The sequence below is a fragment of the Anopheles merus genome, unplaced genomic scaffold, assembly GCF_017562075.2.
Source record: "Anopheles merus strain MAF unplaced genomic scaffold, AmerM5.1 LNR4001003, whole genome shotgun sequence".
Lineage (NCBI taxonomy): Eukaryota > Metazoa > Arthropoda > Insecta > Diptera > Culicidae > Anopheles > Anopheles merus.
The window spans coordinates 1-12,844 of NW_024428583.1; the positions used below are offsets into that span (position 1 = coordinate 1).

Genomic DNA, 12,844 nt, shown 5'->3' on the forward strand with positions numbered 1-12,844 from the left:
GTTTTTCATCCATACTACGACACATCAACCAAAACAGCCATTCGAATTCACACGCATACATCAACAAATCATCGAATCCCCTCCTGTTATTCGTTTTCATTTTTCTACAGCACGGCTGTCAAATGTTCGGGATAAGCCACCTGTATAATAAACCCACTTTTGATACAAGCATTACAATATCAATTTGACAAGAAAGGAAAAAACGACTCGCTGTGTGATGACAGGATGAGACCAAGGATTGAATAGAACGAGTTATTGTAATGTATAACAAGATGTATTTATGTAGAAGGTGAATTTTATTCGCATTTGCCGACAGTGTGGCCAGATTTTTTATGGTGGTTTCGGTAGGAACATCAAAACTTTATCGGCAGTTTTCGGTAAGAGTTTCAATTTGTATCGGGTAGTTTTAGGTATGTTTGAAGTGTTAAGTGGCGGGGGGGGGGGGGGGGTCTAATCTGCAACAGAAAACACATCCTTTTTTATTATAGAAGATGCATCAGATCTGGTCATGGCGGGCACACCAATGCACATTGGGCAACGCTGTATGAATGAAAATCGAAAAACTAACTGTATCGCAAGTTAACAACATACACATTTTCTTAAAATAGATACTAAACTTAGTCTAAACCAATATATTCACGCTTTCATCTTAAACTTACTGAGATATAGGCCATCAAAGTACAAACTTTATGATTTTGGTCCAAATTTTAGCTATTTTTCGACCTGAACCATAAACCATCAAATTTTACTGGATAATGGTCAGATATGACCATCAATGTTTGGAAAGGTTTTTTGTCATTATTTTATTTCATGTCTGACTATTACGCTAAAACATATTTTCAAACCTCACAAATGATCGAAAAACAAAACACTCACTACCGATTTTTGTTATATGTTCATTTTGGAGAGAGTGATTTTTTATGATTCGACTCGATTTCACTCGTGAGTCGTATGTCATAAGAAAGATTGATGTTTTCCAACTTGTTTTCGTTGAATTAGCTGCGACCATCCGCTACCCCGAAAATTGTTAAACTTTTTCTTGAAAGCGCGAGCGATTTCAATTCCGAACAAGTTAGAATAAATTAAATAAGCATACAATCTTTATATACACCACTTTTTATTGTTTTACTGTTCTGGTTCTCTTAATCACAAAACCTGCCGAACGATTGGCTGACAGCAAATCTGACGAAAAAAGCACAGTTATTTGATATATACGCATACGTTTGAAAAATACGCAATGAAATGGTGTGAAACTTCGTATGTGAATAACAAATAAGTACACTTTAACTACAAAAAATTGTGCTTTGTGAAAAAATTACCACATTTGTGCCAAATTTAACGTGTTTAGCTACCCTGCCGAAAATAGTTACACTGTCGAAAACTGGTACAGTTACCCTATCTCCGAGTCCGCGTATAAGAGATACTGTGTATCTCGGGGACTACCTGTATAGCATAATGTACAGTCCGAACTCACTGGTTGAACTTCGATTCCCTGCTAACTATTGAATACAGGCATGCCTCGAGTTACGACGATTCGCAGATACGACGATTTAGATTTTGACAGTTAAAAGTTGTCATTGACAAGAAATTAATGCATTTTTTTGAATTTCTGGGCTGATAACCGTTGTACACTGTAGAGTTGCGTACAAGCAGTGTTGTATACAAGAGAGAGAACAAACATAGAATGAGGGGAGTGTGAGAACGTTGACTAAAAGAGAGGGGAATTGTGGGAGAGAACATTGGTCACTGTTGGAAGTTATATAAGAGAACGTTGGTGAGAATCGAGGAGATGGTTAATAAACGGTGACGAGGAAACATCAACGATACCGTGTGTATTATTTAAAAGAGGAGGATTCTACATACACAGATTTCCAATCATACCACAACTACCCTATCTTGAATATCTTTATTGTGTACGGCTTTTAAAATATAATTATTATATTATCGAACATTATTTAAATAAAATACACGATATCATAGATTCCAACTCTTCAACTTCGGTTATAAACTTTATTTTCATAGATATTCGACATACGACTTTTTCGACTTACACCTTGCTTCGGACATTTTTTCGGTCCCAAATAAAGTCGTATCTCGGGAAACACCTGTACAGGCGGTCCCCAAGATACTCGGTTAATGGGAACCGAAAACGGCCGCAAAATACCGCGTATCTCGAACTTCCGCGTAAGTCGATATCTCGTAATTTTCATCCAAAATATCACCCCAAATAGCCAGCTCGTACTTTATAGCTGATTTAGGGCTGTTTAACGAAAAATCGTTCCGATGTCGTACTTTGTGGCTGATTAAGAGATAGACGGTACTTTGCGGAACTATGGAGCTTTTTAACAGGCACATGGTACTCTTTGGAACTTTGCGGCTGATTAGCACTATGTGTAGGGTTCATGATGGAACTTGAAGGCTTGTTAAGAAAGGGTACTGAACTTGGTGGAACTTTATCGCTTTTTAATGCATGACATCGGTTCAAGGTGGCTCTTGTCAAAGTGTCAAAGACGGACGCCGGCAATAATCTCATTGCTGCTGCACAAGTTAGATTCGTTAATTGAAGAATGAATATTGAGTGAAGTGATTGTGAATTATCAGTAAATTGTGTAAAATTTTGTGTAATTCATCAATTAAAAGGATTGAAAAATATACATAGGTGTTTAAACGAAACAAATCTTGTTGTTTATTTCATCGATGACGCTTGCTTGAAAATAAAACACAAAGAAAAATAATCCCTGGCATCGTGGCATAAGGAAGCTGCTTAGGCGCTGTTTGAAAGTCCCACATAGAACTTTGATGCTGTTTATCTACTGCAAAAGGCGAATTAGAGCAGCGATCTTTAGCGTGCCAAAATGAGCTGCTTAAGCAATTCTGGCTATTTGGGACTAATCTTCGTGTAATTTTGTAAGTAGGGGTTGGTTTTAGCCTTCAAATTAATTATTTGATATGTTTCTACTAGATTGGACAGTTTTAAACCTTTTAAAATGGTATTTTACATTCGATCAATACGGAAATTATTTGGTATTTCACAATGGATGTGTCAAATCAGTACAATTTGCTCATCGAACTATCAAATTTGGAAAACCTCGTAACTCTGAATCCGCGTATAAGAGGTACCGTGTATCTCGGGGACCGCCTGTATGTGTTTTTTTATTAGGCACGTTTTCCAAACAAAAAATATCTGAAATTTTCTCGGCATGCCATGAGATTTTTGTGAATTTTTCAAAAACCGGATTTCTCATACAAACGCATGCTTTTCAATTGAACTGTCAGCCAACTATTGAGCGTTCAACTAAAAAGCGTTCTACTATTGAATTCTGACTGTATATAAAAAAATCAGCCGCACACCCGCACCGCGAACTCGTTCGCTCCTGGGATCGTTCGCATCGACGCTCATTTTTACTCAATTCATAGCCCTCTAGATCAAAAATAAGAAAATCGAATAGATTTTGTACGGTCCAACCTAGTGGTACAACCCTGTTCACTCATGAGCGACGAATATTTTTCGACGAACGAGTTCGCCGGTACGGCTGAATGTCATAATGTTCTGCACAAATCGAATCAAATAAATGCTTATGTTATAAAAGTGATTGAATAAAAATACCGAGTAAGAAAATGTAGTTTGGTAGAAAATCGCGAAATTCGACTTACGCGGATTCCTCGGGAACGCACAAACCGCGTAACTCGGGAACAGACTGTATACAGTACTTTTGCTTCAACCCATGAACAGTTTACTGACTAGCAAAATGACCATTATTATCAATGTAGTTATAGGGACTAGGTAAGCTTATAGGTTTGGTGGGAAGGCCATGTTGAATGGACGAATGACAGGAAAGGATTCGATTGTGCTACGTCCCAAGCGGGTGAAAATGTCACTTTTCGGCTGTGTTTTCGATTGATTTTTGTGCACGATTTGACAAATGAAACAGTGTACGAGATTCAGACTGTTTTCGGCACATAATCACAACCGCGTGCAATGGCATATTTGCTATATTCATTGCACGTCTAGCATTAGACATTTTAAGATTAAATAGTTTTACATTATTGGTGTGTATATGAATGATAAACACAAAAAGAAATACACATAACCTGCTTCAACGCTTGGATTGGAGATCGAAATGGTTGGAATGGAAGAACCACACATACTGTCATATATTGCTTATCAAATTATGAGAGTGTATGATTATCGTCCGAAAATTTCCACTTAAGGTATCTTTTCACCCACTCTACGACACATCAACATCAACAGCCATTGGGGCTTACACGCATACATCAACAAATGATCGAATCCACTCCTGTCATTTTGTTTTCATTTTTCTACAGCACGGCAGTCAAATTGTTCGGGATAAGCCACCTGTATAATGAACCCACTTTGATTACTATGCTTAATACCAAATCATTTCCCTTTCCATCACTTTAGGTATAACTAACAAATCAATACCGTCAACTGTTTTAAAAACAAATCCGCTTTTTAGTTTATAAGATTCGTAAGGCCGAAAACACACGGACCGGAATTTCGCGGCCGTTGAATTCCGCCTGCTATCAAATTCATATACAAAGTGTCAACGGCAACTTTCCCGAACTGTCATATCCATACATTTTTCAGCAAGCGGAATTCCGCGGCCGCGAAATTCCGGTCCGTGTATTTTCGGCCTAAGGTTTGCTAACAAGTATCTTTCGTACAGCTTTCATGGTTTCATCATTATTTTGCGCTACATCTATATTCGCTGTTACATCATCGTTCACAGCAAGCACAGGATAACGACTCAAACAATCTACATCTTTCAACCTGGTTCCTGGCCGATGTTCTGTAAATGCAAAAACCACGATTGTGTGCCTCCATGACACAAGGCATGTTTGATAAATTCCGGATGAAAGGCAGAATTTTTCTTCTTCTTCTTCTTCTTCTTCTTTTGGCACAACAACCGTTGTCGGTCAAGGCCTTCCTGAACCACTTGTGGGCTTGGCTTTCAGTGACTTACTGATTACACATAACAGGGTAGTCAGTGCTACATATGAGAGCACGGTCTGTTCGGGGCTTGAACCCATGACGGGCATGTTGTAAAGTCGTACGAGTGTCGACTTACCACCAGACCAGCGAATTGCAGAATTGCATTCTGAAAAAGATAAATTGCCAATACAAACAACTTGATCCACATTTCACAGTCCATTGTGAGAGAGCGTACCCAAGTAGCCTTAAGAAACTCTATTTGATTATTAACAGTATTTTAAGGCCGTTAAAAATCAAATAGAGTTTCTTAAGGGAATATGACATTTGCTTGCGTTACAGTGTAACGTTTGGAAGCGTTACACATATTTTTTCCTTGCTGTATTGTAACGATACAGGCAGCAATCAACAAATGCAATTAATGTTTTAATTAATTAATGTTAAAATAAAACAAATATATATCCAATTATAAAAAAAAAAACAAATATTAATACAATTTTTCATCATAAATGTATAGTTGTTTTACTGTTGTTTATTCTTCTTTGATTCGTGGTGAACTACATTATCATAAAAATCACCATGACATAAATCAGATTATGACATATTTTCAACTTTCTTTGGTAATAAAACAACTATTTTACTCAACGCATGCGATGCTATGCTAAAAAAAGGTTAAATACGATGTTTAACCTCATATACTCGTATAGTTTATGTAGAGTGAAGCGTATGTTGATATCATACTGTACATGATAAATGCTTATTGAGGTTATGTGTTGTTTCGTCAAGCTCAACGCGTCTCGTGTTACAGGGTTTTTAATAATAATATTTTAGTTTTGCCATGGTGCCTGTGTATGTTTCTCAATTGGTTTAGGAATCGTTTCAAGATTTTTGAACATTCCCAATATGATTTGCATCATTTGTTTCAAAAATTGTTCGATAATTTCAATTAATTGGGGAAACAATTTAAAATAAAGTGAGAGCAAGCAATAAATCATCACAAGAATAAAAAAGGATATCGAGCAAAACACGACTAGAAACCCTGCAATGCACTCTCCGATCGCGTGTCATGTCATAATGCGTAATACACTCGCGCGTCTTTTCATTTCATGTTAATACACTCTCAGTGAACAAGCCGTCTTTAACATTAAGTCCGAAAACCAAGAATTGTTTAATCTCTTGGTTATTTCTTTCTAATGCATGTGTTGTGAATCTTTTTTTCCTCTGTTGTAAATCTGTGTTTATCAAAACATGTTATCAAAACGTATAAAAAAAAGTGGCCAGTTGTATAGAGCTCGCGACCGGGTAGAACGAGTAAGACGCATTAATGGTGACCAATACAATCAACTACTGCATACAACTACAGCTAGACCATCTGAAGGTATCGAATATGGAATTTCTTAAAATGGTGGACTGTGATGCATTATGAATGATGATTCTTTTTCGTGACAGGTTTATGGCATTAATGCAAGTATTTTTGTTTCAGATAAATTTCATAAAGTGTCCGTGCGTGTTGCTGATCGATCTGTTTACGACAATACCCTTACATATGATAATGTGTCCGACGCTATTTGTGAAAGTACTGGAAGTAAACATGACAGCAATATTTCAGAATCTAATACTTCTTCGAATAACAATGATGATATGTTCAGTGATGTAGAAAGCATGTCTGATGATGAAACAGGATTGGATAAACATTCTGATGACGATGCAATGTTGGATGAGCCTGATTTTGATAAAATGGACACGAGTGATTGTTTGAAATATTGGGCATTGAGCACCAAACAAACCCATTATTCAATGAATATGCTGTTAAAAATATTGAGGAAAAAAATGAACATGTGTCTACCAAAGGATGCTAGAACTTTCCTGAAAACAAATAGAAATGGACCAGAAATATCAAAAATTGGAGATGGTCTGTTTTGGTATCGCGGTGTTAAAGAGGGCCTCACCAAGCATTTGCGGTAAGATGCATATTGTTAAAACATTTTCCAATGATTCATCAGTTTTCTCTTTCAGTTTTGTTAAGGTGCCAAGCACTCTTTCGCTGAACATCTTTATAGATGGACTACCACTAAGTAAAAGCAGTCCAACGCAGTTCTGGCCTATATTGGCAAATATTTATGAAATGCCTCAACTATCGCCATTTACTATAGCAATTTATGCCGGAAGATCAAAGCCAAATGATCTGGATAAATATCTGAAGCAATTAGTGTCAGAATTAAATACCCTTATTGATGGAGGAACAATTATTAACCAGACAAAAATAGCAATTCGAGTGCGAGCCGTCATAGCAGATACTCCTGCTAGATCGTTTATCAAAGGTAGTGTAGCAAAATAATTTTAAACTATTCAATTGTTAAGTTACTAATTTTATCGTTTCGACAATTCAGGTGTAGCGAATTTTAATTCTGCCGATGGATGTCTCAAATGCACATGCGAAGCAGAATTTAATGAGGATGGTAGGTGCATGGTTATAAAGGAGTTAACGCCCCTCCAAGAACTGATAAAGGTTTTAGAGGTGAAGAATATGGAAACCATCACAAATGTAGGTCACCATTCATTGATTTGAAAAAATTTGACATTGTTAAAGGCATACCAGTAGCAGATATTCTTCACTTAATACATTATGGTATGATGCGCCGTTTTGTTTTAGGATGGAGGGATGGAAAATTAGGATTGAAAACCAAGTGGTCAGCCCAACTTGCGGAAGAAATATCTTCTTTGCTAGTCAAAATTCGACTTCCAGTAGAAATACATAGGTCATTTCGAGGAGTTGATATGGCGCGTTTTTGGAAAGCAACGGAGTATGGAAGTTTCCTCAATTACGCCAGCATTGTAATTTTGAAAGATCGAATGTCTGAAATGTATTTCGAACATTTCAAACTGTTTTTTTTTGTGCAATTACATTGATGTCGTCAAAAGCATACATAAATAATTGGAAAATGGCAGGAGAAATGCTAAATAGATTTGTAATCGATTTCGAAGCTCTTTACGGGGAAAGATATTTAACAAGTAATATTCACAATTTGCAACATATATGCGAGGAGGTTTTGAAGTTTGGTCCGTTGTATTCCTTTTCTACATATCCGTTTGAAAATCATCTTCAGATATTAAAAGCTTTAATGAGGTCAGGTTACAATGAAATTCAACAAGTTTTCAAAAGGTTATCAGAGTTAGAGGAGTTTCATATACCAACTTCGTTTGCTTCGAAAAAAGTGTCTAAGCCAAGCATATTTGTGCAGAAGAATGGAAAGATAGTTTTAAAATTACTAGATTACATATTACGTAACGATGAATGCAACTCATGGTTTTTAACCAAAGAAAATTGTATTGCAAAATTTTCAAATGCAGCACAAGTTGGAAATTCGATTCAAGTATGCGGAAGAATGCTCAACAACAAGTCCGATTTTTTCAGATCACCATTTCCATCAAGTGTTTTAAATATTTACAAGGGATTCTCAAATGATTTATCGTTGAATGATATCCAGTTGAGTGTGAGTGACATAAAATGCAAGCTTGTTGCAGTAAATTTAGATCCACTTTCGGAAACAGTTTTTATTCCATTAATTCATTCTCTTAGCATTTCTTAACTTCAAAAACTCTCATTCTTTGAATATATCATAATTGATTCTTTAAGTTCTTTGAAAAATCACTGCCAGAAATAAACATAAGTTCGATTAAGTGTAAGAGTTGTTTAGTATGTTGCGTTAATCAGTATGGACGCAGTATGCAGTATAGAGGGAATTCAAGCAATATTAACGGTTTTTTTTTAATTTTTTTCAGTCTGCCTCTTATGGTTGGTAGGTTTACGCACTCCTTGAATATTCAATCGTTGTTTTGCTTGCTTCAATTTACGTTGAAAAAATTTTGATAGCATATTTTCGCTAACCTTATGAAATTTAGTGCTTCCAATAGTCTGAAACAAATTCATCAAATTTCTCAACAGTCTAATTTCAAACTTAGTGCAACCTTTCCCTATACCTGTCCAACTACATTCTACCAATAGTGTTTTTTCGAAAATTAAATCAAGGGCTTCCAGCATCCTATTTTCCGCATCCGTATCTATGATTTTAGATTTCAGCCAATCCAACACCTGTTGAAAATAATCTGTTTCTCCTAATCTTTCATCGCACTGCATTAGATCTTTCTTATTAGTTAGACGATTGAATTCAAATTCTAATATATTACTTCCGTTTACTTCCACAGCTTGGGCTGTTGTGTTAAGCAGCATTTCATTTTGGCGTTCTATTATGCTCATCTTTTTCAAAATTTTTGTTGCCCTTTTTGAAGATCTTCATATGCTTCTTTCTGGAACTTTACTAATGCTTCGAAACATGGACAATGAGAACATTTCGAATTTTCTTCAGGAACATTTTCATTTTCTAGGTGATCGTTTAAGTATTCCTCATGAAAATTAGATGTGTCGAGATCGTAGTTTACAGTTTCCATAGCATCGTTTTCTAAAACGCGCTGTGCGAATATTTGCTCATAATTTCCAATTGTTATATGCTGTGTTGTGCCTTGTTCCATATAATCGGTTGATGATTCGTCAGACATTTCAGCTAAAATTTTCGTCCCAGTCTCGTAAGACGAAATGTTTGATCTTTTTACACAGCATTCTTGTCTTGTCCATCCACTTTCAGGAACACTGTTAGCATTTCGCACCAGTTTGGATGCCAATTTTCCGGGAATATTGGGCCATAACAAGTAATATTTTCCACTACTAGTTCCCTGCACCCATCCATCAGGCACAAGACATAATTCTCCATATCCCTTAGGGCCTAAGGTCTCCACAATGGAAAATCCCATTGTTATGATCCTTTAATAGTGAAAAATGAACAATTACTTTAAAACTAAATTATATGTCTTACTTTAAATATTACCTTACACAGGACACTAGGTTATCAGCTGACCAAGAGCAAATTTAAGCACAATACCTGCAGAATTGCAAAATACGCAGTGCTTGTGATATTCAGCCTCATACAATTGAAAAATAAAAAACTTGCTCCTCTGACTTATTGTTTTATTCTGTGAGAACAATGCATGCAATGTACCAAATTTTCCACGAATTCTTTATACTCGAACGATTCAGTTCGAGGGCAAAAAAGGAAGCTCGAGGAGGTTGTGGGTATGAGAAGCAGGCAATAAAGTAATGGAGCAGGATAGGCATATATTCCATCCTTTTCGTAGTTTCGTTAAATTTGATCATTTTCGTTAAAAAATGCCGACGCCATTTTGAATTTTAACGAAAAAATGAACGAAAATCGACGAAGAAAAGATGACGTTACGCAGTAATTTAAGCCCTGGAATTACTGCTGTATGGAAAGCTAAAAGTAATACTTTTAGGCATACTTTTAACGGTTTATTAACAGGATTGTGCTACTTGGGTAACGATCACTTGGTGAGCCGTAATAATGAACGGAAAAAAATAATGGTTGTCGTGCTGGTGCGAATTAATCTCTGAGCGTATCTCTGAACGTCACGAATTAATCTCTGAGGGCAGAGTCAATAGCACTGAACAGCAGTCGCTGATGAAACAGAAATCACGTACACATAAAATCAGGAAACCAAGCAAGAACAAATTCTCGAGGGATGCAGGAACAAAACACTTCAACGTAGCAGAACTTCCGATAGGAACAGCTGAACAAAACTCAAACATTTTGTATAGGCCCGACATTATTATAGATTTCAAATTGTTTTTTCCCTAGGAGCAAAAACATTCATACGATATTTTAATTGTTTTTATGCGAGCGGGCGAATCATATTTTTCAGGAATAAAGCGCTCACTAATGCGGCAACTCACTAATTCCTCTTCTTGCCTATATCTAATTTACACTATACCGACGAGTGATACAGAACCCTATGTACGTGACGGTGGTGTGTCAAATATCATAATTCTCTTCGCAGACCGCAACGTGAAGCAGCTTACGGATGGCCTGATTGTTGCCGTTCTGCAGGAAGATATCATGGCAAGAATTACTTTCTCGACGACAGCGGTGTGCAGCTCATTTGTTTTTATGTGAACCTGTAAAAGTACAGATCATTCTTTTATATTTTTATTAAATTGTTAGGAATCAGAAATCATCAGGTTAGGAATTAAATTGTTCTTAGCATTCTCAAAATTGGTTTTTACAAATATAAACACTGCCTTTGTACCCAAGTAGCACAATCCCGTTAAGAAACCGTTAAAAGTTTGCCTAAAAGTATTACTTTTAGCTTTCCATACAGCAGTAATTTTAGGGCTTACAACACTGCGTAACGCTTTCCTGGCTTCGTCAATGCTTCGTTAAAAATTAAAATTTTGCCGGTATTTTTAACGAAAAATATCAAACTCAACGAACAAATCGACAGAGATGGCTGTATTGCTCTTTCTCATTCTATATGCATTTTCTAGATCTTCGTTAAGTTACAACAGAAGGTGTTAATATTTCTTGGAATAAATGCATAAATTCACCACAAATACTTTTATTCGACATTTCATCGTTTTGTCACTGCATATTGTCACTTTATCACATAAGTTTCTTTCATTCCATGGGTTTCTTCCATTATATTAGCATGGAGGTCAGCTGCAGCCGTGGACGAAAAACTTGATGTCCAAACGCTATCCAAATCCAATATGCTGCGGAATATAAAACTTATGTAGCTCGTGTGAAGATAATGGTAATATCGATACACTGACCTGTTATAAAATCATGATGACACACAAATTAAACATTAGTTGATAGAAATTGTCGCAGACGCTTGGTTTTGTTGCCATCTACACAAAAGCTACACACACGAAGCTTGACGAACTTTTTGACATAAGAAATGGAGGCGCCATGTACGTGACCATGTACAGTATGTCTCAAAAATTATCGTCATCAAGAGCATGTTATTTTTCCCAAGAAAATATAAATTTTTATGAAATTTTTCTCATTTGCAAATATTGCATACACTTTATCAAACTCTTCACATATATTATTTGAACATATGAAATTTTATTTTTTTATTTTTAAATTATTTTTTATTATCACCGCAGATTCAAATAGAGGAATAAAAGAAAACACATAGTTTCAAACAGTTAATAAATAAAATGGTTTGGTGTAAAAAAAACGCATTATTACATACATAAGAATGAAAAAATGATTTTCCGAATATTGAATAAATTGGAAATGGTGTAGATAAAATTTGAAAAACACTGTGTGTTATATTAACCCGAATCGATAAAAACGAGTGTAACGGAATACGTCGTTATGATGTAACGCTGTCCAATGTCATATTCTCTTAAGAAACTCTATTTGATTTTTAAAAGCTTTAAAAAACTGTTAATAATCAAATAGAGTTTCTTAAGGCTACTTGGGTATAGACATGTGGGCTTCCAAACGTTGGTTATCTTAGTTCCTTTTTCCTCTTACTTGTTAACACAGGCTGATTACGAGGCCTTATATGTTAATAGAACATGGCTGGATGATTTCTCCTCTAACAAAACGTTATTGAGCTGTACTTGTTTATGCTGCGCAAAATGACTTAACTGAATTCGCCTTAGATCGTATTTTAACGTTTTCTTTGAAAGCATCATAGCGATTATGGAATGCTTTACATCGGCAACTTTCAGTTTTGGATTGGCCGATTTCATTGAGTCTAATTGTAAAACTTTGAAAACACGAAACAAATTCTATGAGAATTTAGTGTAAGCAGTAAATTGTGACGAAATGTTTGAAAATCATAAAACTCATTAGAAAGTAAGTAATTTAAAATATGATGAGTCCAATTGAGCGGACTGACAAATACACAAACGTACGACACAAACTATACAAGCATTACAATATCAATTTGACAAGAAAGGAAAAAACGACTCGCTGTGTGATGACAGGATGAGACAAGGATTGAATAGAACGAGTTATTGTAATGTAT

General features: G+C 35.9%; 1 protein-coding gene across 2 annotated transcripts; it reads left to right on the forward strand.

Annotated features, from left to right (window-relative positions):
• The first annotated feature begins 6,172 nt into the window (after positions 1-6,172).
• LOC121603288 lies at positions 6,173-9,965 on the forward strand. 2 transcript variants are annotated; one of them, XM_041931960.1, is made up of 5 exons: positions 6,173-6,329; positions 6,435-6,912; positions 6,955-7,272; positions 7,342-7,410; positions 9,595-9,965. In XM_041931960.1, the coding sequence occupies exons 2-5, from the start codon at positions 6,834-6,836 to the stop codon at positions 9,660-9,662; spliced, it is 534 nt and encodes a 177-aa protein (XP_041787894.1). In that variant the 5' UTR covers positions 6,173-6,329; positions 6,435-6,833; the 3' UTR covers positions 9,663-9,965. The 2 variants fall into 2 exon arrangements, with proteins under 2 accessions (XP_041787894.1, XP_041787893.1); XM_041931959.1 differs by having other exon boundaries at positions 6,968-7,272.
• The last annotated feature ends 2,879 nt before the right edge of the window (positions 9,966-12,844 follow it).